Source organism: Protopterus annectens, chromosome 12.part0 (genome assembly GCF_019279795.1).
Source record: "Protopterus annectens isolate FY-2018-M chromosome 12.part0, PAN1.0, whole genome shotgun sequence".
Taxonomy (NCBI): Eukaryota; Metazoa; Chordata; order Ceratodontiformes; family Protopteridae; genus Protopterus; species Protopterus annectens.
In genome coordinates, this window is record NC_056746.1 from 587,944,772 (window position 1) to 587,964,650 (window position 19,879).

The following is a 19,879-nucleotide window of genomic DNA, read 5'->3' on the forward strand; positions in this document are numbered from 1 at the left end:
TCCTTTTTTCCCATTTTTGTCTTTTTTAGATTTGCTGACTGTTTTTGTGTGGACAAAGTAGTTTTTGTTGAGGCTTTTTATACTAATGGTGGCAGTTACTCTTGGCATTTGACTGGGATCATGGCTGTAACCAGTGCCTTTTTAGCTCTATTCATTGTCTAGATGACATGAATTAGCAACTTTCCTTTAGCTTCAGCTTGAAGGGATACAGGGACACTTGTTTGAGCCGCATCTTAAAAAAAAAAAATAGGGCAAGTTACTGTCGCCTTCACAGCTGCACTTTTTGCTGATGGTTACCATGTGGAAGTAACCTCATTCCCTTCCAGAAGACAACTGACTGTATTTATACGTTTCTGTGGAAGACTGCTGTGCTAAGTGGCTATATCCCATTCATATTCTGAGTGCATTGCAGCAGTAGTCCTGCTCTTTGAACATCTGTAGCTATAGTGAGCATGAGGATGTGTCAGCTCTAAAGAAGTTTTATTTTTCAGCCGCACAGAATTGTAGAACTATGTCAGAATAATGCAGGTGTGGCCAGTAAAATTGCTCATTATCCCCTAGTTTGTGTTACTGTGGAAATGTAAGCTGTAATGATCAACAGACTTGTAGTGAAACTGGCAGAACGTTTCATACTTGAGTGCAAATGTAGCATTATTTTACAAGTATGCTTTTATTTTGCTGTTTATGCTATCACTTGTATAAATGCCATCTCTCACTCATGTCACTGTTCTGACCAGTTGCTACACCTGATTTTTTTTCATGTTTACACTGAACAGTATCTTCCAGTGCGAGTAATGTAATTGCTTTAGAAGGGGCTGCAATGTGCATTGCTTTGTGCAGTCTTATTTGCAAATTAATTGCTAACAACACAGAGTAATGAAACAGATGTACTGATAAGAAGAAAGGGTTTTAAGTGTTTTTCTGGCGTATCTGGGATTCTCTGAAGACAAAAGTATATTGTGTCCTCTTGAAACATTTGTAATTATTAGTCTTAATTCTGTTAACTGCAAAGCTTGCAACAAAACTGAGAACAAAGGATGCAGACATTTATGAAACTTGCCTGCCTGTAGACAGGACAACTAACATAATAAGGATGTATTTTTAGGAGTTCCGTGATATGTGATGTGCTAGCTTAACTTCACAGTTTCGTTAACATTTTCCTATTTGTTTCCAGGAAGACTGAATATGACACTAGTGCACCTTTAGAAAAAAACTCAAGCTATTGTGATCAGTGCTTCTGTTACATATGTGACAAACAAGCCAACAAGGTAAGGAGGAACAATTTCATTAATGTTTGATTTAATATGGAAACGTTGAGGAAGTCTTATTTATAATTAGACAATGTCAGAAAAAACTTTATTTTCTGGAAGGAAAATCAACAATCCAGCTGGTGACTCTGTTTGCCAACTATGTTGGTAAAACCTGGAACTCGCTGACTACTGACATTACTCTAGAACCCATCCTAAGTCAATTCAAGAAAAGTCTCAAACAAGATTTTAAATCACACTGGCTATGTCCTTGTTCCAATCCTGATTAGCCCTCTTCCTATGTTTGTGTTTTAATTCATTTGTAACTTAACTGTGTGGCATTTTTGTAGCTCTTTTAACCTTGTGTAATCTTAATCCTTGTGCGATTATATTACGTGTATAGCTGAACAGAACCTGTAAACTTGTTTAACAAGAATTATGTAATATTATTGTTTGTACCTTGGAGCTTTTCTCCCCGGGGCTCCACTGAAAATGGACATGTATCCAGTCGGACTATCCCGGTCAACAAATGTAAAATAAAATAAAAAATAAATAATAAATACAGAACCTTTCCTGTTTAAATATACTATGATGCCCACCCCTCAATCAGCTGATGTTGCACCCACAACAAAACAATTAAAATGATCAAAGAAGAAGGCTGACAACGTCCGATGTTGTGTAGTCCAAGCTGACCTTCATTTTTACGTATGGGTTCGGAGCCGATCCTCTGCTCCGACTCTGCCAATTTATAAGCTCGAAGACTTCTGGTTGGCTCGTGGCTAAGCAGGTATTTCATAGTGCACCAGTACAAACTCCTGATCTTGTTTGCCGTGTCGATGAGTTCGGTTGTGCTTCTCTTGGCTTTGGCTAAGTGTTAACTTTTTTCTTTCTTACATTGTTAAAATCTTGTTCAGACTTATACTAGTGTAGTACGATTGTTGTTGCATTAGTTTTTGTTAGTGTAGGCTACTAATTCGTAGGTAATTAGCTCCTTTGCACCCTTTGGTGCAAGCATTGGCCTTGGGCCTGTTAATGCGCTTTGTGGTATCCTGTGTACCAGTTTCATACTTATTTTTAGTGCGGATAGCTTGATAACGCTAGCGTTTTTCCAGTCTACAGTTTTGTAGAGCAGTTTGTTTTTTGGTGGTTATCCGCTGGTGTTGATTCTTACAGTGGTGGAGTTCATTGTTCGAAACTCCTGTTCCTCTGTTAATCTTTAACAGATTCAGGGTTTTCTGTGTGAAAGGGTTTTTCTGTGTGTGTGTGAATATTCGCTGGTCTGTTTAAATTAGAAGACCTAGCTGTCCCTTTCTTTTCTGGACAAGGCCGTTTTAGTTAGATGACCTTGTCCTCTTGGTGTTTCTTCCTCCTTCAGGGCTAGGCCCTTTTAAGTTAGAGGACCTAGTCGTCCCTTTTACTTCTCTTCTTCTTTCATCTGTGTGTATGTGTAAAGAGGTTAAGGAGCACAACCCTTCTGGCTTCAAGAAATGCATGAAGTGCTCCCAAAAGATGTCTTTGATGGATGGTCATGGTCTATGTGTCTCTTGCTTAGGGGGGCCATCCATTTGCAAGAGACTTGCTTGTTTTGTCATGCCTTCTCCCCTAGAGTGTTACAGGAGAGAAGGAACAAGCTAATTCTAAAGGGTTTTTTAAAGCCTTCCTTTGAGGAAGCCTTGTCTAGCTCTTCCTCTTCTTCCAAGTCCACTAAGTCTATGTCTTCGAAAAGACTTTCTCCGGCACCGGCTGGTGTCTCGGAGTCACCTCCTAAAGTGGCAAAATTGACCTAATCTGCTCCACTGCCTTCGGAGCCGACTGAGAACAACATTGTGGTGACAGGGTCGGATCCTAGTTTGTCAGAGCCGACCACTGAATTTATGGAACCTGTTATTTCTCCAAGATCAAGATCCCCGACTATGTCCTCCAAGTCTTCCAGGAGCCTTTTGGATGAAGATGTGGAGAGGGTGGTCCTGAGACTGCTGAAGTCACCTGCTCTATCTAAATTGTTGTCTGCTCCGACCCGGTCGGTTTCGGTGCCTATGAAACCTGTTATACCCTAGATTGTTATTCTTCCTCTGAGCCAAGCTGGTTTGTCAGAGTCGGAGGGCTTGGTGCCATTGGTGGAACCCTCGGCTCCAGCTCCACTTGCAGTTGCTTCAGAGCCAAGCTCTGCTCCGACACTTTCGGTGTAGTCTGTTGTGTCCAGGGGCTGAAGCTCTCCGGTCAGTGCTGACAGGGAAGGTTGGGATCGGTCTTCTTCGGTTCCGAGTCTCCCTCTCAGCGCTTTGGCTAGGGTGAGTTCGGACCCTGTGTCTATCTCAGAGCCGATAGCTCTGCCGCTGATGGCATCCTCAGTCTCTTCGGAGCGGGAGAGGTCCTCTGAGCCCGAGAGATCGGCATTCAAGATGATGAGCGTACTGTCCAAGACACCAGTTGCCACCAAGGGTACCAGCACTCTCCCCCAAGAGCACCCACTTCGGTCTCAGCCCCAACTCTCTCCGGAGACAGCAGAGACCCTCAGCCTCAGGAGCCACCAGCTGGTGGCCCTCACTCTTCCTTGACCTCCCCAGAATGCCCCTCTGAGGAGCCCTCCAGGAAGAAGACATGCAAGAGGAAGCATGTTGACTCCCAGTATGAGTCTTTGACATCTGACACTGACCTCTAGGAGTCAGAAGGGTCCCCCAAGTCGTCCTCTAATGATGTCTCCTTCGTCGACATCCTGGAGATCCTTAAGCATAGGTGCGGCTGGCCCACTCTTAACCCTTCTGATGAGTCAGTGTACCTGAAGGTTTTCGGGTCTCAACCTTCTGCTTCTTGGGTGTCTCCACCTTTTGACGAACTGATGGATTTAGTTAGTCGAAAGGTGGGGGATGCTCCCGATGCCATGGAGCCAGCCCCTAGGAGACCCAACAGTTTTCTTTCTGCCCCTCCAGATAAAGAATTTTTGTCCAAAGGTGTCCTCGTAGATGCAATGGTTGTGGCAGCGGCGGCCACTAAGAAGGAGGTTGCTGAGACTTCTTCTGTCCATCTGCCGAATAAGGAGTCTCGACAGATGGACAGGTATGGGAAGCGTGTCTTCAGTTCAGCAGTTTTTACTATTCGATCGTTGAACTATCTCATTCACGTCACGAAGAGGGATCTCCTTAAAGAGTTGGGAGATTCTGTACAGGGTACATGTACTGAGGGAGCCCCTGACAAGATTTCTGCTCAGTTGTCCACCCTAAATTCTATAGTTAAGTCCTCCATGCAGTTTATTTCTTATGCAGCTGATGGAGCGAGTAGAGCAGCAGGTTCAGGAGTTGCCCTAAGGTGTCACTTCTGGATGCGCTTGTGTAATTTTGCGGAACCGTTCAAGTCCACTTTCACCAACGCCCCTTTTGATGGTTCCCTCTTTGTTTGGATCCAAAGTGAAGGACACACTCACTCGGTGTGAGCAAGAAGGAAAGAGGTTCTGTGCCATGGGAGTACATTTTACTGTTCCCTCTAGACCATACCCTAAAGGTCAAAGGTAAAATGTGGTTCAAGAAGTCCCAGAGAGTCTTTCCGGGCACACAGGGTGAGCCCTCCTTCAGAGGCAGAGGAGGAAATGGGAGACGGCGCCCTAGAGGCAGGGGTGGTCCGCAATACCGACAAGGTTGTGATTCCTTTCGGGGACGTTCTTATCAGCCTTCCTGATATGGGGCCCGACTACGTTTCTCTGGGGCCGGTCGGTGGTCACATTTCTTTGTATCCAGAAGCCTGGCTAAGTATAACCCAAGACAACTGGGTGCACAGAGTTGTTACCGGAGGCTAGATCATACCCTTTTCCCTTCCATCGTTTATTCCCAAGAAGATCCCAGATGTACCACCCAATCTCAGGAATCAGGCAATTGTGGAGATCAACAAGTTGCTCTTAAAAAGAGTCATCCAATCTGTCCCAGCAGACCAGACAGGATCTGGAACTTACTCCAGGTTCTTTTTAGTCCCAAAAAGATCAGGAGACTGGAGGCCAGTATTGGACCTCAGCAGATTAAACAAGTCCATGAGGAAGGACAAGTTTCAGATGGTAACACTGCAGCTGATACTCCCTTTGTTAGGGATAGACTATTGGATGTGCTCAATAGATCTACAGGATGCCTACTACCATATAAAAATGGACAAGGTGTCCAGGAGCCATCTACGCTTCCGGCTGGGAGCCAGTCACTATCTGTTTCTTGCCCTGCCCTTTGGTCTCACCACAGCCCCCAGGGTGTTCACCAAATGCATGGCGGTAGTGAGCTCACCTGACACATCAGGGATTCCAGGTGTTTCTGTACTTGGACGACTAGCTCTTGACCCGCCCTCACCAGGCATCTACTTCTCCAAAACAGGGACATCACTATTCAACTTTGTGCTCAATTAGGGATCTCCATAAATTGGGAAAAATCTGCATTATTGCCCTCTCAATCTGTGAATTTTATAGGCGCAGAGGTAGACACGGTGATCATGACAGCTCGTCTTCCCGCCGAAAGGGCGCAGAATTTAATCTTTCAAATTCAACGTTTTCTCCCATTGCTGAAGGTCAAAGCAAAGTGGGTTCTTCAGCTCTTCGGGACTATGGCATCCACCATCCTATTAGTACAATTAGCCAGGTTGCACATGAGACTTCTCCAATGGCTTCTGTTTTCCCAATGGTCCTGCCAATATCTTCCACTGAATCACCCTATTCTGTTGACGCAATCATGCAAGGAGGACCTCCTTTGGTGGATAGCACTCAACCAGTTGACGACGGGTGCTCCCTTTGTTCCTGCCCAACCCATTGCCACTGTGACCACGGATGCCTCCCAGATCGGGTGGGTGTATCCCAGGGACGACCAACATGATAGCCGACGAGCTCAGCCGGGTGATCCTACTGCCTCATGAGTGGTCTCTGAAACACGAAACAGCGGAACAGATTTTCCACAAATGGGGACATCCTTGCTATGACCTTTTTTCCAGTCAATGCCAAATGCAGCAGTTATTTTTCCCTCATTCCCCCTCCGGGGAGACATCCAGAGATGCTCTAGCTCACGATTACCCCCTGCTTTTCCTCCATTTCCTTTCATTTCCAAAGTGATTCAGAAAGCCAGACGGCTGGGATGCAAGTTAATCCTCATTGCTCCTTACTGGCCTTGTCAGGTTTGGTTCCCCTTCCTCGAGTCTCTTCTCCTGGACGATCCTTGGATTCTGGACCCACCTCCAGATCTGTTGACTCACATGTCAGGTTTGCTATGTCCCTCGATCCACACCCTCAAATTGACAGTGTGGCTGCTCCAGTTCCATCCCTAGTCAGGCTTCACGATGTATCTTCCTCAGTGTCACATATCCTTATGTCCTCCCATAAACCTTCAACTAGGAGGCTATATGGCAGTAAAAGGAAAAGAATTTCTATTTGGGCACAGAAAATGAATGTAGATCCCTACACTGCTTCTATCCCTGTAATTTTGGAATTTCTCTCCGAGCTTTTTCAGCAAGGATCTGCCGCTGCTACTATCAGAGTTCAATTGGCGGGTATTTCTCATTTCTATTTAGGATTTCCAGACACCAATTTAATGTCTCATAAGCTATGCAAGACCTTTTTGAAAGGAGCCACTCTGTTGATGCCACCTCTCCAAGAACCTGTGGCTTCTTGGGATTTAAATTTTGTGTTGTCCAAACTGACATTTTCCCTGTTTGAACCTTCTCACTCATCCTCATTGAAATTTTTGTCTTGGAAGACTTTGTTTTTGGTGGCTATCACATCAGCTAGATGGGTATCGGAATTACAAGCCTTATCTGTTAAGCCACCATATTTGATCTTTCATAAAGACAGGGTCTCACTGCGTACTAACCCCTCCTTTGTCCCCAAAGTTTGTTCTCATGCCACCTTAAATCAATCCATAGAACTCCCAGTTTTCTTCCCTAATCACTGTAATGCAGGGAATATCGGTTTCATCAGCTGGACGTTCATAGCTACGTTTTTATTTGCATCGGCCCAAGGAGTTTAGGAAATCAGATCAACCATTCATTTCTTTTTCTAAATCCAGATTTATCTTACCAGTTTCTAAAATGACACAAATTGGATTTCCAGTTGTATAGCCTTCCTCTACAATTCGGAGGGCAGACCTTTACCCTTCAAGATCAAGGCTCTTATTACCCAGGTTCTCTGTCTACCTCTGCAGCATTTCAAGTCAGGGTCCCACTTGATAATATTTGTGCAGCAGCTATGTGGGCTACCCCTCACCCTTTTATTACCTATTACAAATTGGATTTAGCTTCTAGGGCTAGAGCATCCTTTGGCTCCATGGTGCTCAGGAGTATTTTCCAGTGAGCCACCCAAGAATAAGGTGCTACGTTCATATAGTTTGTGTTTTTGTTCCTCAGACGTTCTGAATGCCTGAGTTGTTGAAAAAGATTTCTGTTTAAAAAAGCATTGTCAGAGTTCACATTCCTTCCCCAATTTTCAGTGGTAATAGATGGGGTCCAGTTGTTTTGTGAATATTTGGTTGACAAAAATATACCTCAGACAGAAGTGAACATGCTCGAGCAATTATTAGACATAGTTTTAAATATAATTTTATTTTGTTTGAAGGGGAATATTTTGTCTTCAAGGAAGGAGTGGCTATGGGGTCATCATGTGGGGGTGCATATGCAAACATTGTTATGCTCCAGTGGGAGAAAAAAATATTTATTTAATTCTCCACTCTATATCAATCGACACTTCTACACGTTTTTTTTGGACGATATACTTATTCTTTGGCCCCTTTCAAGAATATATTAACAGTACCACATCCTTTTTACATTTTACCCATTCTGAAGCCTGGTCCAGATATCATATTTAGATGTGCTATTAAAAAAGTCTGGTGAACAGAAGATACATTTTTGAGATTTTTAGGAAGGAAACTTATTCTCATAATTTCCTTCACTTCTCAAGTGCATACCCTTTTAAATAGGAAAAAAACTGCATTAAAGGGCCAGTTTGTAAGAACTACAAGAATTGTGAGCTTGTTTGAATCATTTTGGATGAGTGTGACCTTTTGAAAATATGTTTTTGAAGAGAGGTTATCCCCTTGAACTAGTCCATGATGATATGATGGAGGTGGTTAGAGGTTATCCCCTTGAACTAGTCCATGATGTTATGATGGAGATGGTTAATAAAAGGGAAAGGCAGTGTTTTATATCAATTCTGAATAGTGAAGGATCAGTCCTTGCAAAACTGGACAATTGTGGTATGGGAAATGAGTTGGACTCAGTATTTCAAATGGTACTAATGATTTAGATTTTAAGTGTGCTGTCACTACCACTTTTTGTGATAATAGCACTGTTATTAAAAGTATTTTAATGAAGAATTGGGAAATTTATAAAAAAATGAAAAGGAAGTTCAGAATTTTCTGGGGGATGGACCAGTTATTGTTGATAGAAAAGGGAGGAACCTAAAAATATTTTTGAGCAGAATAAAGTTTTAACTGAAGAAGGTTTTATGAATGTGTTTTTTGTTCATATTGTAAATATATTCTTGAAGTGAAAGAAAGCAGTGTTAACATGATGATAATTTTACATGCAAAATATTCTTGTAACAGTGAGAGGGTGGTATATTGTGCTCTGTGTACCTTTTGCCCCTGATTTTACATTAGCAAAACTGACAGAAAATTGAGAAATTGTATATATGAACATGTAAGGGGCATTAAACAAAGGAAGAACATGAATGCTTTAGCCAGACATTGTTTGGAATAACCTGGGCATGACTTTGCGTTTTTATCTTTGAAGCCTTACATATGAATGAAGGAAGGAGGGCGTGATCGTTGCTTCTTGAATGACACGAGTTAGTGTGGCAGTTGCTTTTGAATGCAATGTCTTGACTTAGACATAATGATAAAGTTTCCATTTCTATTGTTTTAAAATTGAAAGCATTAGAAAGGTCATTTTGTGAATTTTTTTAAATAATTTGTGGGGTGTTTTTGTTTTATAATTTGTATTTTATTATTTTATTGTTGTAGGCGTCAGCCTTGTTCTTTGATCATTTTAATTGTTTTTTATGGGTGTGATATCAGCTGTTTGAGGGGTGGGAATCATAGTATATTTAAATGAGAGAGGTTATGCATTTGTTATCTGATGAAGTTTCTCATTGTAAGAACGAAAGCGGTTATTATTGGCTTTTATATGTGAATAAATGATTTTTTAACGATTGAGTTCATTGTACATTGCTCCAGGATTGTCCACTGCATTTACGTTCTTTGGTCTTTTGATTTATATTTATTTATTACAGTTTGATTACTGGGGAGGTCCACTGGCTTGTGGGCCTGTTTTCAGTGGAGGCCCAGGGAGAAAAGCTCCAGAAGTTTAATTACAATAAAAAATTACAAAAAGAAATTGCATAAAAAAAAACAGAGGCAATTGTGTTTCAAATAACAGTTGTCAATAAAAGAATAACAAGTAACAATTTCAATAGTTCAAGAGGAAATATTGGCTTATGGTTTGAAATCAGAATGTACTAATTAGGAATCTAAGTAGATAAATTTAAGGAGTTTAGGTAGGAAAATGAGGTTAGCCATGAGAGAAATGGGAAGATAACCTGAGAGGTATGGGCTTGAGAGTGCAATTGCATTTCCAGTTTTGATGGTGGTAAGAATGAAGATGGTTTTTGAAGATATTAAGGTTGGTGTAGGACCCAAGTATGTAGGGCAGAGCATTCCATTTTTTGGCTAGGGTAAAGGATAAGAGCAGCTGACCTGCTGGGCACTTAGGTTTTTGTATGGTGATTAGGTTTTGGTGAGAAGATCTAAGTGATCTAAGGGGGGTATAAGGCTGTAGAATGTTTGAAAGAGCAGGGCAGTTTGTGGGGTGGAAGAATAATTTGTGGGCTGTTATGATTTGGGGAAAGTCGAGGTGATTGGGTAGTTCAAGCCAGTTTAGGTAGAGGACGGAGGTGCAGTGATGAGAGGAGGCTCAAAAGCAAGTTCTCTCTCTTCAAAGCATCAGGGCTATTCAACCTATCCCAGAAGAAGAATGAGGGCAAGGTTTCTACTCAAGACTTTTCCTGGTACCCAGAAAAGACAATTCTTGGCGTCCTATCCTGGACCTGTCTATCCTAAACACTTTTTTGGTAATCCCAAAATTCAAAATGCTAACTCTTTATCAGCTGCTTCCCATGCTAGGCGAAAATGCCTGGTTGGCAATACTGGATTTAAAAGAAGCCTACCTGCACATCCCAATTAGGGAATCTTGCAGAAGATACCTACACTTCAGAGCAGGCTACATGCACTGTTAGTTCTCTGAACTGCCCTTTGGCTTGTTTACTGCACCCAGGGTATTCACAAAGTGCCAAACTCCAGTCATTGCATTTTGCAGGCAAAGAAATATTCAAATATACCCATACCTGGACAATTGTGTAATTCAGGCAAAAATCCAGGACATACTGTTAAATCATCTGGCATTTGCAAAGAAATTACTAACTTCTCTGGGGTACACCGCAAATGAAAAGAAGTCACATCTAGTACCTTGCCAACAAATTGTATTCCTGGGAGCAAGCTTGAATACAACTTCCCAGATGGCATACCTCACGCCAGAGAAACAAGTTCATTTGACAGCCTACTTCAAACTACTGGCCACAAAGACCCGGTTATCTGCAAGGAAAGTACTGCAAGCCCTGGGGTTTATGGCCTCTTGCATTATACTAATTCCATATGCAATACTGCATATGAGGAAACTACATTGGTATCTAAAAAGCCTATGGTGTCAACATTCTCCAGACCTAGAATCAATGATTCCTATCATACCTTGTCTAAAGACAGAGTTCCTTTGGTGGGCAGAGGCCTGCCAGCAAAACAAGGGACTACCATTCACTCTACCCCCTGCCACTCAAACAACAGACGCATCAGACTATGCATGGGGGGCTCACTTGGTAGGGCAGTGCATTCAGGGCAAATGGAACCCGAGTCAAAGGCACCTGCATATCAATCAAAAAGAAATGTTAGCTGTACAGAATGCTCTGACAGCCTTCAAGGACCACATTCTTCCAGGACAGTTATTGGTAAAGACGGACAACACCACTGTTATGTGGTACATAAACAAGCAGGGGGGAACCCATTCATACCCCATCTGCAGACTAGCGATGGCTCTGTGAAACACAGCCTTGAGCTACCAAGTACACCTACAAGCTGAATTCCTGCCAGGCAAGCTAAATACACCGGCAGATGACCTAAGCAGAAATCTCATGGACCCACAGGAGTGGAAACAGGAACAAAAAATAGTCAACATTTTGACAATACAATGGGGGAGCCCAGAGATAGACCTGTTTGCCTCCTTTCAGAACTACCAATTGGACAAATTCGGCACAAGGACTCCCCACAGACAAGCTTGGAAAGTGGATGCCCTGTCCTTCAGCTGGAAAAACCTATCAGTTTATTCCTTTCCCCCTCTGCCTCTCCTCTCCAAGGTGCTACTAAAGATCAAACAGGACAAACCAAGGACAATACTTATTGCACCAGACTGGGCACGCCAACATTGGTACCCTTTTTTGCACAGTGTGTCACTTCTGGAACCTTGGCACCTGCCTCAGACCCCTGCCCTTTTGCCCCAGCAGAAGGGCCAGATTCTGCACCCACAGCTTCAAACCCTGAACCTTGCAGCCTGACTAATTACATGAGCTCTCCTTTACCATCCCTCAGTAAGCAAGTGATGGATGTCATCCTAGAGGCAAGGAGGCCTAGTACTAGCAAATCCTATGCTGAAAAATGGAAGAGATTCTGTTCCTGGAGCCTAACACAGGGGATGGACACAACTGTTCCCAATTTACTGCACATTCTTCAATACTTAACTGAGATTTTTCACAAGGGCCTTTCCTTTTCTTCCATCAAAATTCATGCCTCAGCCATTTCAGCTCATTATAATACAGAGCCACCCCTCTTCTCTCATCCACTTCTGAAGCAATTCCTCAGAGGGGCCAAAACTTAAGGCCACCCAGGATAGCCCCTACTCCAGCCTGGGACCTTAACTTTGTATTGGAAAAGCTCACTCTACCTCCCTTTGAGCCAGCTGCAAATGCAGAATTGAAATTTCTTTCTTGGAAAACAGCCTTCCACCTAGCCATCACTTCAGTAAGAAGGGTGTCTGAATTACAGGCCCTCATGGTAGTGGAGCTTTTCATCATCTTTCATGCGGACAGGGTGTCCCTCAGGACCAATCCCTCCTTTATGCCCAAGGTGGTATCCAGTGTGGCCCTTAATCAGTCAATTCATTTGCCAACCTTCTTTTCTAATCCACAGAACAAAGGGGAACGAATGCTGCACTCCTTGGACGTGCACAGACTAGTTAGATTTTACTTGGACAGGACTAAGCCTCTCAGGAATTCGGAACAGCTGCTGGTTGCATTTGCTGGAGGGGCAGAGGGGAAGGCCATTTCAAAGCAAACCATTTCTAAGTGGATAGGCCATTGCATTCATTTTTGCTATAAGCATAATGGAAAACACATTCAACCAGGGCTGCATCTGCCTCTACAGCCTTTCAAAGAGGTGTCCCTACCAGGGACATCCTAGAAGCTGCTACCTGGAGTTCTGTACATACCTTCACCAAGCATTACCACTTGCCAATTTTTTCTAAATCCAGAGCTGGTTTTGCGACTGCAGTCTTGCAGGGCCTTATAGCTGGTCCTAATGCTATCTAACTGCCTCTTCCCTTCCTTAGCTTTGGGAATCTACCCAAATGTAATGACTGCAACAGTGAAACACGAAGAACATAGTACAGATGTTCATCGTGTTTCACTGTTGCAGTCATTACTCTTGGGTTATCCTGCTGGTAGGCTACCCGCAGTCTATCCTGCTGGCAGGCTACCCGCAGTCGGCCAGAGTTGCTGTCGCCTCCTCCCGGACGTCAGTGTGCCAGGGGTATAAAAGATGCAGCCGATGCCATTTTCTTCAGTCTTTCTTGCCGCGCGGTGCCCGAAGCAAAAGCAGTTAGCAAGTGCCGGTCGGCCAACTCCTGAGATTTTCACAGACTAATTTCAGATCCAAAGTCTTCATTAAAGCTAAGTACCCCATTGGGGAAACTTTTTCTTGCTCCAGACCTATGTCAGAAAAAGTTAACAATTGTATTTCTTGTGGGAAGCAAATACCTCATAAGGATTATCATTTTTACTGTATTCCTTGCCTAGGCCCTGATCATAACGTTGCTAGCTGTCGGTTTTGTGCTAGATTCAACAAACTCACTATTAAGCGTCGGTTTGATTTTGCTTATCATTACTTTCGCCGAAAATTCAATTACATAATGCCGTCAGAACAGCCGACTACTGGAGTTTCTAAAAAACGCAAGGAAAAAGAGGATGACCGGCATCCGAGATCCAAAACTGATGACGAGGCTTCCGCTAAGGCAGTCGCTGGTTCGCCGGTTCTCAGTGAGGCGCTTTCGCAGCCCCTGACACCCGCTACCTCAGAGCCACAGACCGCTGACGACTCCCATGTGGAACCAGCTAGGCCCCTGGATACTCAAGGTATTGGACACTCTGAATTCATTCCCTCAGATGGGTCCGGAGCCGCTGAGCAGGCATCTGCTTCTGAGGGTGTATTCAGACCTACACAGCTGTAAGTAAAGCCTACTTCAGCTTCAAAAGCAAAGATTACAGCAGCTTTAAAGACAAAGAAACAAGTACAGCGTTCTCCAGGACAGACTTCCATGCCTAAGAAACAGATGCTCAAAATGGCCGAAGACCTTATTACCTTGATCAGGGGTTCCCATCCCCCTCCTGACAAGAGGCCTAGGCAAGAGACAGACTATGACTCTTCAAATCAGGTTTCCATTTCCTCTGACTCCTTTTCTGTACAGGAATACTCTCTTCCTCCCTATGAGGATTCTGATGCTGAAAAATCCATTCCTTCAGCCTCTCCTCCTGAGGATTATTCTTTTGGGGAAACCCTGCATACCATGAGGGAGCACTTCCACTGGGAGAGCCAAGATTACTCGGAATCAAAGAAAAGGCTTAGAGATTTTCTTTTACTTCCTCAGCACAGGCCTCTTGCTATTTCCCCTGTGCTAGACATTGTAGATGATGTATTTTCAGAGTCCGGCCTTTCTCCACACTCCTTACCTCCAGCTCCTGTTAAACCAGACAGATACCACAGGGTTCCTGATTCACATAAATTTCTTTATAAAAACCCTGCTGCTGACCCAGAAACACTTTCTCAGGGTCCCAAGGGGGTTAAGGCCGCTACTGCAAAAAACGCTGTCCCTTCTGACAGGGATTCAAGGGCACTAGACAGATGGGGGGAAAAAGGTTTACACTTCTGCTACTTTGGCTGTGAGGGCTTTAAATTGTCAATTTCATATGATTAAATATCAGCAATACTTAATGTCACTGTTAAAACAGAAAATGTTGACTAATTCTGATTGTACAGAAAATAAGGAAATACAGGATTTATTGCATGCAACGGAACAAGTGGGAAAGCATACATTGTAATGTGGTTTTTATTCTCTGGAGGCCTCCTGAAGGGCCGCAGTTACAGGTTCTGTCATTAGAAGGCATGCTTGGTTAAAGGAACAAAATCTGCCTGATCATGTTAAAGCAAAATTATTAGATGCTCCATTATAGCATGATACTTTATTTGGTGTTAAAGCAGAGGAGGTTTTGAAGAAATGGAGGACAAAGCGAAATCTATGCAAACAGTAAAGGATTTCTTACAGGTTCAGCCACCAAAATTTAGCAGGAACTGGCCTACAAAGAATTGGTGGTCCTTTCCAGTGTCGGACAGGCCACAAACAGGCAGATATAGACGTTTCAGAGGCAGATCCCAGCCCCAGGGCTCATACAGGCCTAAACAGTGGGGCGCTTCTACCTCCAAAAGTGGAGAAGACAAAGCACAGCCATACAGGAAACAGTCCCAATGACTTGCCTCTGCCAGCACCAAGCACTTATCTTCTTGCAGCCCCCTTAGGGGGAAAACTAGCACTTTTCTCTCAAAATTGGCACATGATCACCCAGGACAAATGGGTATTGAATATAGTGTCCCAGGGCTACAGGTTTCACTTTCACACCCTGCCAAAGGCAAAAGGTATGCCAAACCTGCCATACAATCAATGGGCAGAGGCACAAAAGCAAGTTTCGTCCCTTATACAAATGAGGGCCATTCAGCAAGTACCACAGCAAGAGCAGGGACAAGGATTTTACTCAAGACTTTTCTTGGTTCCCAGAAAGGACAAAGCCTGGAGACCAATACTGGACCTGTCTTTTCTAAACACATTTCTGGACATTCCAAAATTCAAAATGTTAACTCTGCAGCAGCTTCTGCCCATGCTGGGCAAGAAGGCTTGGCTTTTAACTTTGGACCTAAAAGAGGAATACCTGCATATACCAATCAGACAGTCTTGCAGAAGATACCTCAGATTCATAGCTGGCTCAATGCACTACCTATTCTCTGCACTGCCCTTTGGCTTATCTACTGTGCCCAGGGTCTTCACAAAATGCCTGGCACCAGTAATTGCATTTTGCAGACAAAGAAGAATTCAAATTTATCCTTACTTGGACGACTGCCTTATACAAGCAGAGAACAAGGACACACTACTAAAGCATCTGGCGTAAATCAAAAGATTATTAATTTGCCTAGGGTACACAGTAAACAAAAAGAAATCAAAACTAGTACCCTCTCAAGAGATAATATTCATGGGTGCAAGCTTAAATACAACTGCCCAGATGGCTTATCTCACGCCAGACAAACAAAGGCAACTAACTTCTTACTTCAAAATGTTGGCAACAAAGACCCGGTTATCTGCAAGAAAAGTTCTGCAAGCCTTGGGCTTCATGGCATCCTGCATTCTGCTAATTCCATATGCCAGGCTGCATATGAGGAAACTTCAATGGTACCTAAAAAGTGTCTGGACACAACATTGTCAAAGCCCGGAAGCATTAATTACCCTCATTCCTTGCCTGCAATAGGAGTTTCGATGGTGGGTTCATGCCTGTCACCTCAACAAGGGGCAGCCATTCACTCTACTCACAGCCAGGCAGTCAGTAACAACAGATGCATCAGATTGTGCCTGGGGAGCACACATGGCAGGAAAATGTATTCAGGGCACATGGTCCACAAGCCAAATGCATCTACATATCAATCAAAAAGAGATGCTAGCTGTTCAGAATGCCCTGACAGCTTTCAAGGATCTACTCCATCCAGGACAACTACTGATAAGGACGGACAATACTACAGTCATGTGGTACATAAACAAGCAGGGAGGCACACATTCCTACCCCCTCTGCAGACAAGCCATGACTTTGTGGAACACAGCATTGAGTTTGTGCCGGGAAAAAACAATACTCTGGCAGATGAACTAAGCAGAAACCTTACGGATCCCCACGAGTGGAAACTGGATCCACAAGTCTTCAGCATGATAACAAAGGAATTGGGGATGCCCAGACATAGATCTATTTGCCTCCCCTCACAACTGCCAACTACAGAAATTCTGCACAAGGACTTATCACAAGCAAGCATGGAAAGTGGATGCTCTGTCATTCAGCTGGAAAAGTGTAACAGTATATGCCTTTCCTCCCCTGCCTCTCCTCCCCAAGGTACTCCTAAAGGTCAAACAAGAGAAGCCAAGAATGATTCTGATTGCCCCAGACTGGCCACGCCAGCACTAGTACCTAATCCTAAAAAGCTTGTCTCAAGGCCCAGCCTGGAAATTGCCTCTAATTCCTCACTTACTGACCAGCGAAACAATCAGATTCTGGACAGCCAGCTCAGGACCCTAAATCTGGCAGCATGGCGGGTAATGTAACCATTCAAAGAACACCTCTCTCTAAAGCAGCAATGGATGTTATTTTGGAGGCCAGGAGGTCCAGTACCAGAAAATCTTATGAAGAAAAATGGAAAAGATTCTGTGCTTGGAACCAGGCACAAAGGAATTGACACATCAGTACCAAACATGCCTCGGATTTTACAATACCTAACTGAGGTGCTGGACAAAGGCCTATCCTTTTCATCAATTAAAATTCATGCCTCTGCCATTTCAGCTCATTACAATACGGAACCTCCTATTTTTTCCCATCCATTGCTAAGGCAGTACCTCAGAGGGGCCAAAAACATAAGACCTCCAAGGAGAGCCCCAGTACCTGCATGGGACCTCAATTATGTCTTGGAAAAACTCACACTGCCGCCTTTTGAGCCAGCCAATACAGTTGATATCAAGTTTTTGTCTTGGAAAACATCTCTGCTCCTAGCAATAACCACTGCAAGACAAGTTTCAGAGTTACAGGCACTCATGGCTGTGGAACCTTTCTTCATTTTCCATCCAGACAGGGTTTCTCTAAGGACGAACCCAACATTTATGCCTAAGGTAGTGTCCAATGTGGCCCTTAACCAAACCATTCATTTGCCTACCTTTTATCCAAACCCACAGAATAAGGGTGAGAGATTTCTGCATTCCTTGGACATACACAGACAACTACGCTTCTACTTGGACAGAACTAAACCTTTCAGAAAAACTGAGCAACTTTTAGTGGCATATGCTGCAGGATCTCAAGGAAAGCCTATCTCAAAAGAGACTATTTCAAAAAGGATAGGCCACTGCATTCGTTTCTGCTACTCACAACATGGCAAATCAGTGCCCAAGGGCATTAGGCCTCATTCTACCAGGGCAGCAGCCACTTCAGCAGCCTTTCTCAGAGGAGTACCAACCAAAGACATTTTAGAGGCTGCAACGTGGAGTTCAGTGCACACTTTTACAAAGCACTACCATTTACCTCTCTACTCTAAATCCAGAGCAGGCTTCGCCACTGCAGTTCTGCAAGGCCTTATAGCCTCTCCTAATCCTATTTAGGCCCAGCCACCCAGCCTTAGCTTTGGGATTCAACCCAAGAGTAATGACTGCAACAGTGAAACACGATAAACATAGTACAGTTGTGTACCTACCATAAATGTAGATGTTCTAGTATATTCATGGTTGCAGTCCAGGTTACCCAACCTCCACCCCCCTTTTCTTTGCTGGGACTTACCTATACTTCTCTATCTTATACAACCTATGTGGTGTATTTGCTTGTAGATGAAGGAAATTTTTATTTTACTGCATGCTTAATTATTGGCATAATATTTTTAGCCTACCATTTTGGGGGCACCTGACATCTGGGGCAAGAAAAACGGAAGAAAATGGCATTGGCTGCATCTTTTATACCCCTGGCGCACTGACGTCAGGGAGGAGGCGACAGCAACCGACGCCGGACCTAGACTTTGGAATTCTGGCCGACTGCAGGTAGCCTGCCAGCAGGATAACCCAAGAGTAATGACTGCAACAGTGAATACACTCGAACAGTTACATTTATGGTAGGTACACAACTGTACTTTGTGTGCACTTGCCCTAAATGTAGATGTTCGAGTGTATTCACTGTTGCAGTCCTGGTTACCCTCTCTCCAGCCCCCTGACTTCTATTGACTATACCTCTATTCTTGCTTGCTATGCTTAAAGCATTCTGGTGTATTTGCTTTTTGTTGGAGGTGTAACCTTGTATATAATTGCTTTCCATTATGGGGGCACGTGACAATATGGGGCAAGAAAAATGGTTGTAATGACATTCGCTCCATGCTTTATACCCCTGACTACCTGACGTCATGAAAGATGAGACAGCAACCGACGCAGGACCCAAGACTTTGATAATCAGGCCGACTGAAGGCAAGCAGATAACCCAAATGTAATCACTGCAACAGTGAATACACTCTAAAAGTTAAGTGTACACAACTGTACTTTCTCTGGAGGCAGGCAGTGTTGGGTACTTGTTCTGCAGCCATCAGCTTGAATGTGCATAATTCAAGATGTCTGTGTGTAAAAGATAACCAGAGGCTATTACATTCTCTTTCTTTTCCAAGTTGTCTAAATAAGTTTGTGAAATGAACAAAAGTTTGGATGGTCACGACTGAGTCTGTCCTTCCATTGCTAAGTAAAGATGACTGGATGTGATTGTTCAGCATCCGGGATGCATACTACCATATAAATAAAGACAGATGTTCCAGGAGGTTTCTTTGTCTCTGGCTGGGCAGCCAGTCATTTCCAATTCAGAGCCTTGCCCGTTGGTCTCACCACAGCCCCCTGGGAGTTTACCAAGTGTGCATGGTGGTGGTTGCAGCTCATCTCAAACTGCAAGGGTTCTGGGTGTTCCTTTATCTGGAGTACTGGCTCATTGCTGCTTCATTCAGGAATCTCCTAATTCAGGCTAGGGATTTCTTGCTCCACCTTTGTTTGACTCTGCTCATTACAGTGAAAACAACAAAGTCCAACTTCAACTTATTCAGACCTTAGAATTTATTGTAGCACTTTTGGACACAAAACTTCATATCAACAAAATCCCACAATTAAGGATCTTTGCAATTCACAAACAGGCATGGGCTGTTCTCTCATGTCAAAGCCACGAGCGAGACTGATTTTACACAGGTTCCATGGCTGTGTCTGTCACTCTGATTCCATTTGCAGGCTATCACTGAGAATATTTCAGTGGACCCTGTTAGTCCAGTGGTCTGGCAGACATCAGCCCACGTCCTTTCAATTTTCACTCACAAGGGTATTCAGATGTTCATCGTGCATACAGCTGCAGTCATAACAGATGGGTTTTCCTGCCGTCAGGCGGGTCCTCGGTCGGCCGAATTCCAAACTGTAGGTCCGGCGTCGGATGTCGTCGCTTCTTCCCTGATGTC

At 43.7% G+C, this 19,879-nt stretch overlaps 1 protein-coding gene across 1 annotated transcript in view; it reads left to right on the plus strand.

Annotated features, from left to right (window-relative positions):
* LOC122816730 overlaps positions 1-19,879 on the plus strand; it is a 2,226,031-nt gene that overhangs the window by 363,163 nt on the left and 1,842,989 nt on the right. The window contains exon 5 of the mRNA XM_044089722.1: positions 1,175-1,268. Within this exon, the coding sequence (XP_043945657.1) occupies positions 1,175-1,268 (94 nt within the window). The remainder of the gene's footprint in view (positions 1-1,174; positions 1,269-19,879) is intronic.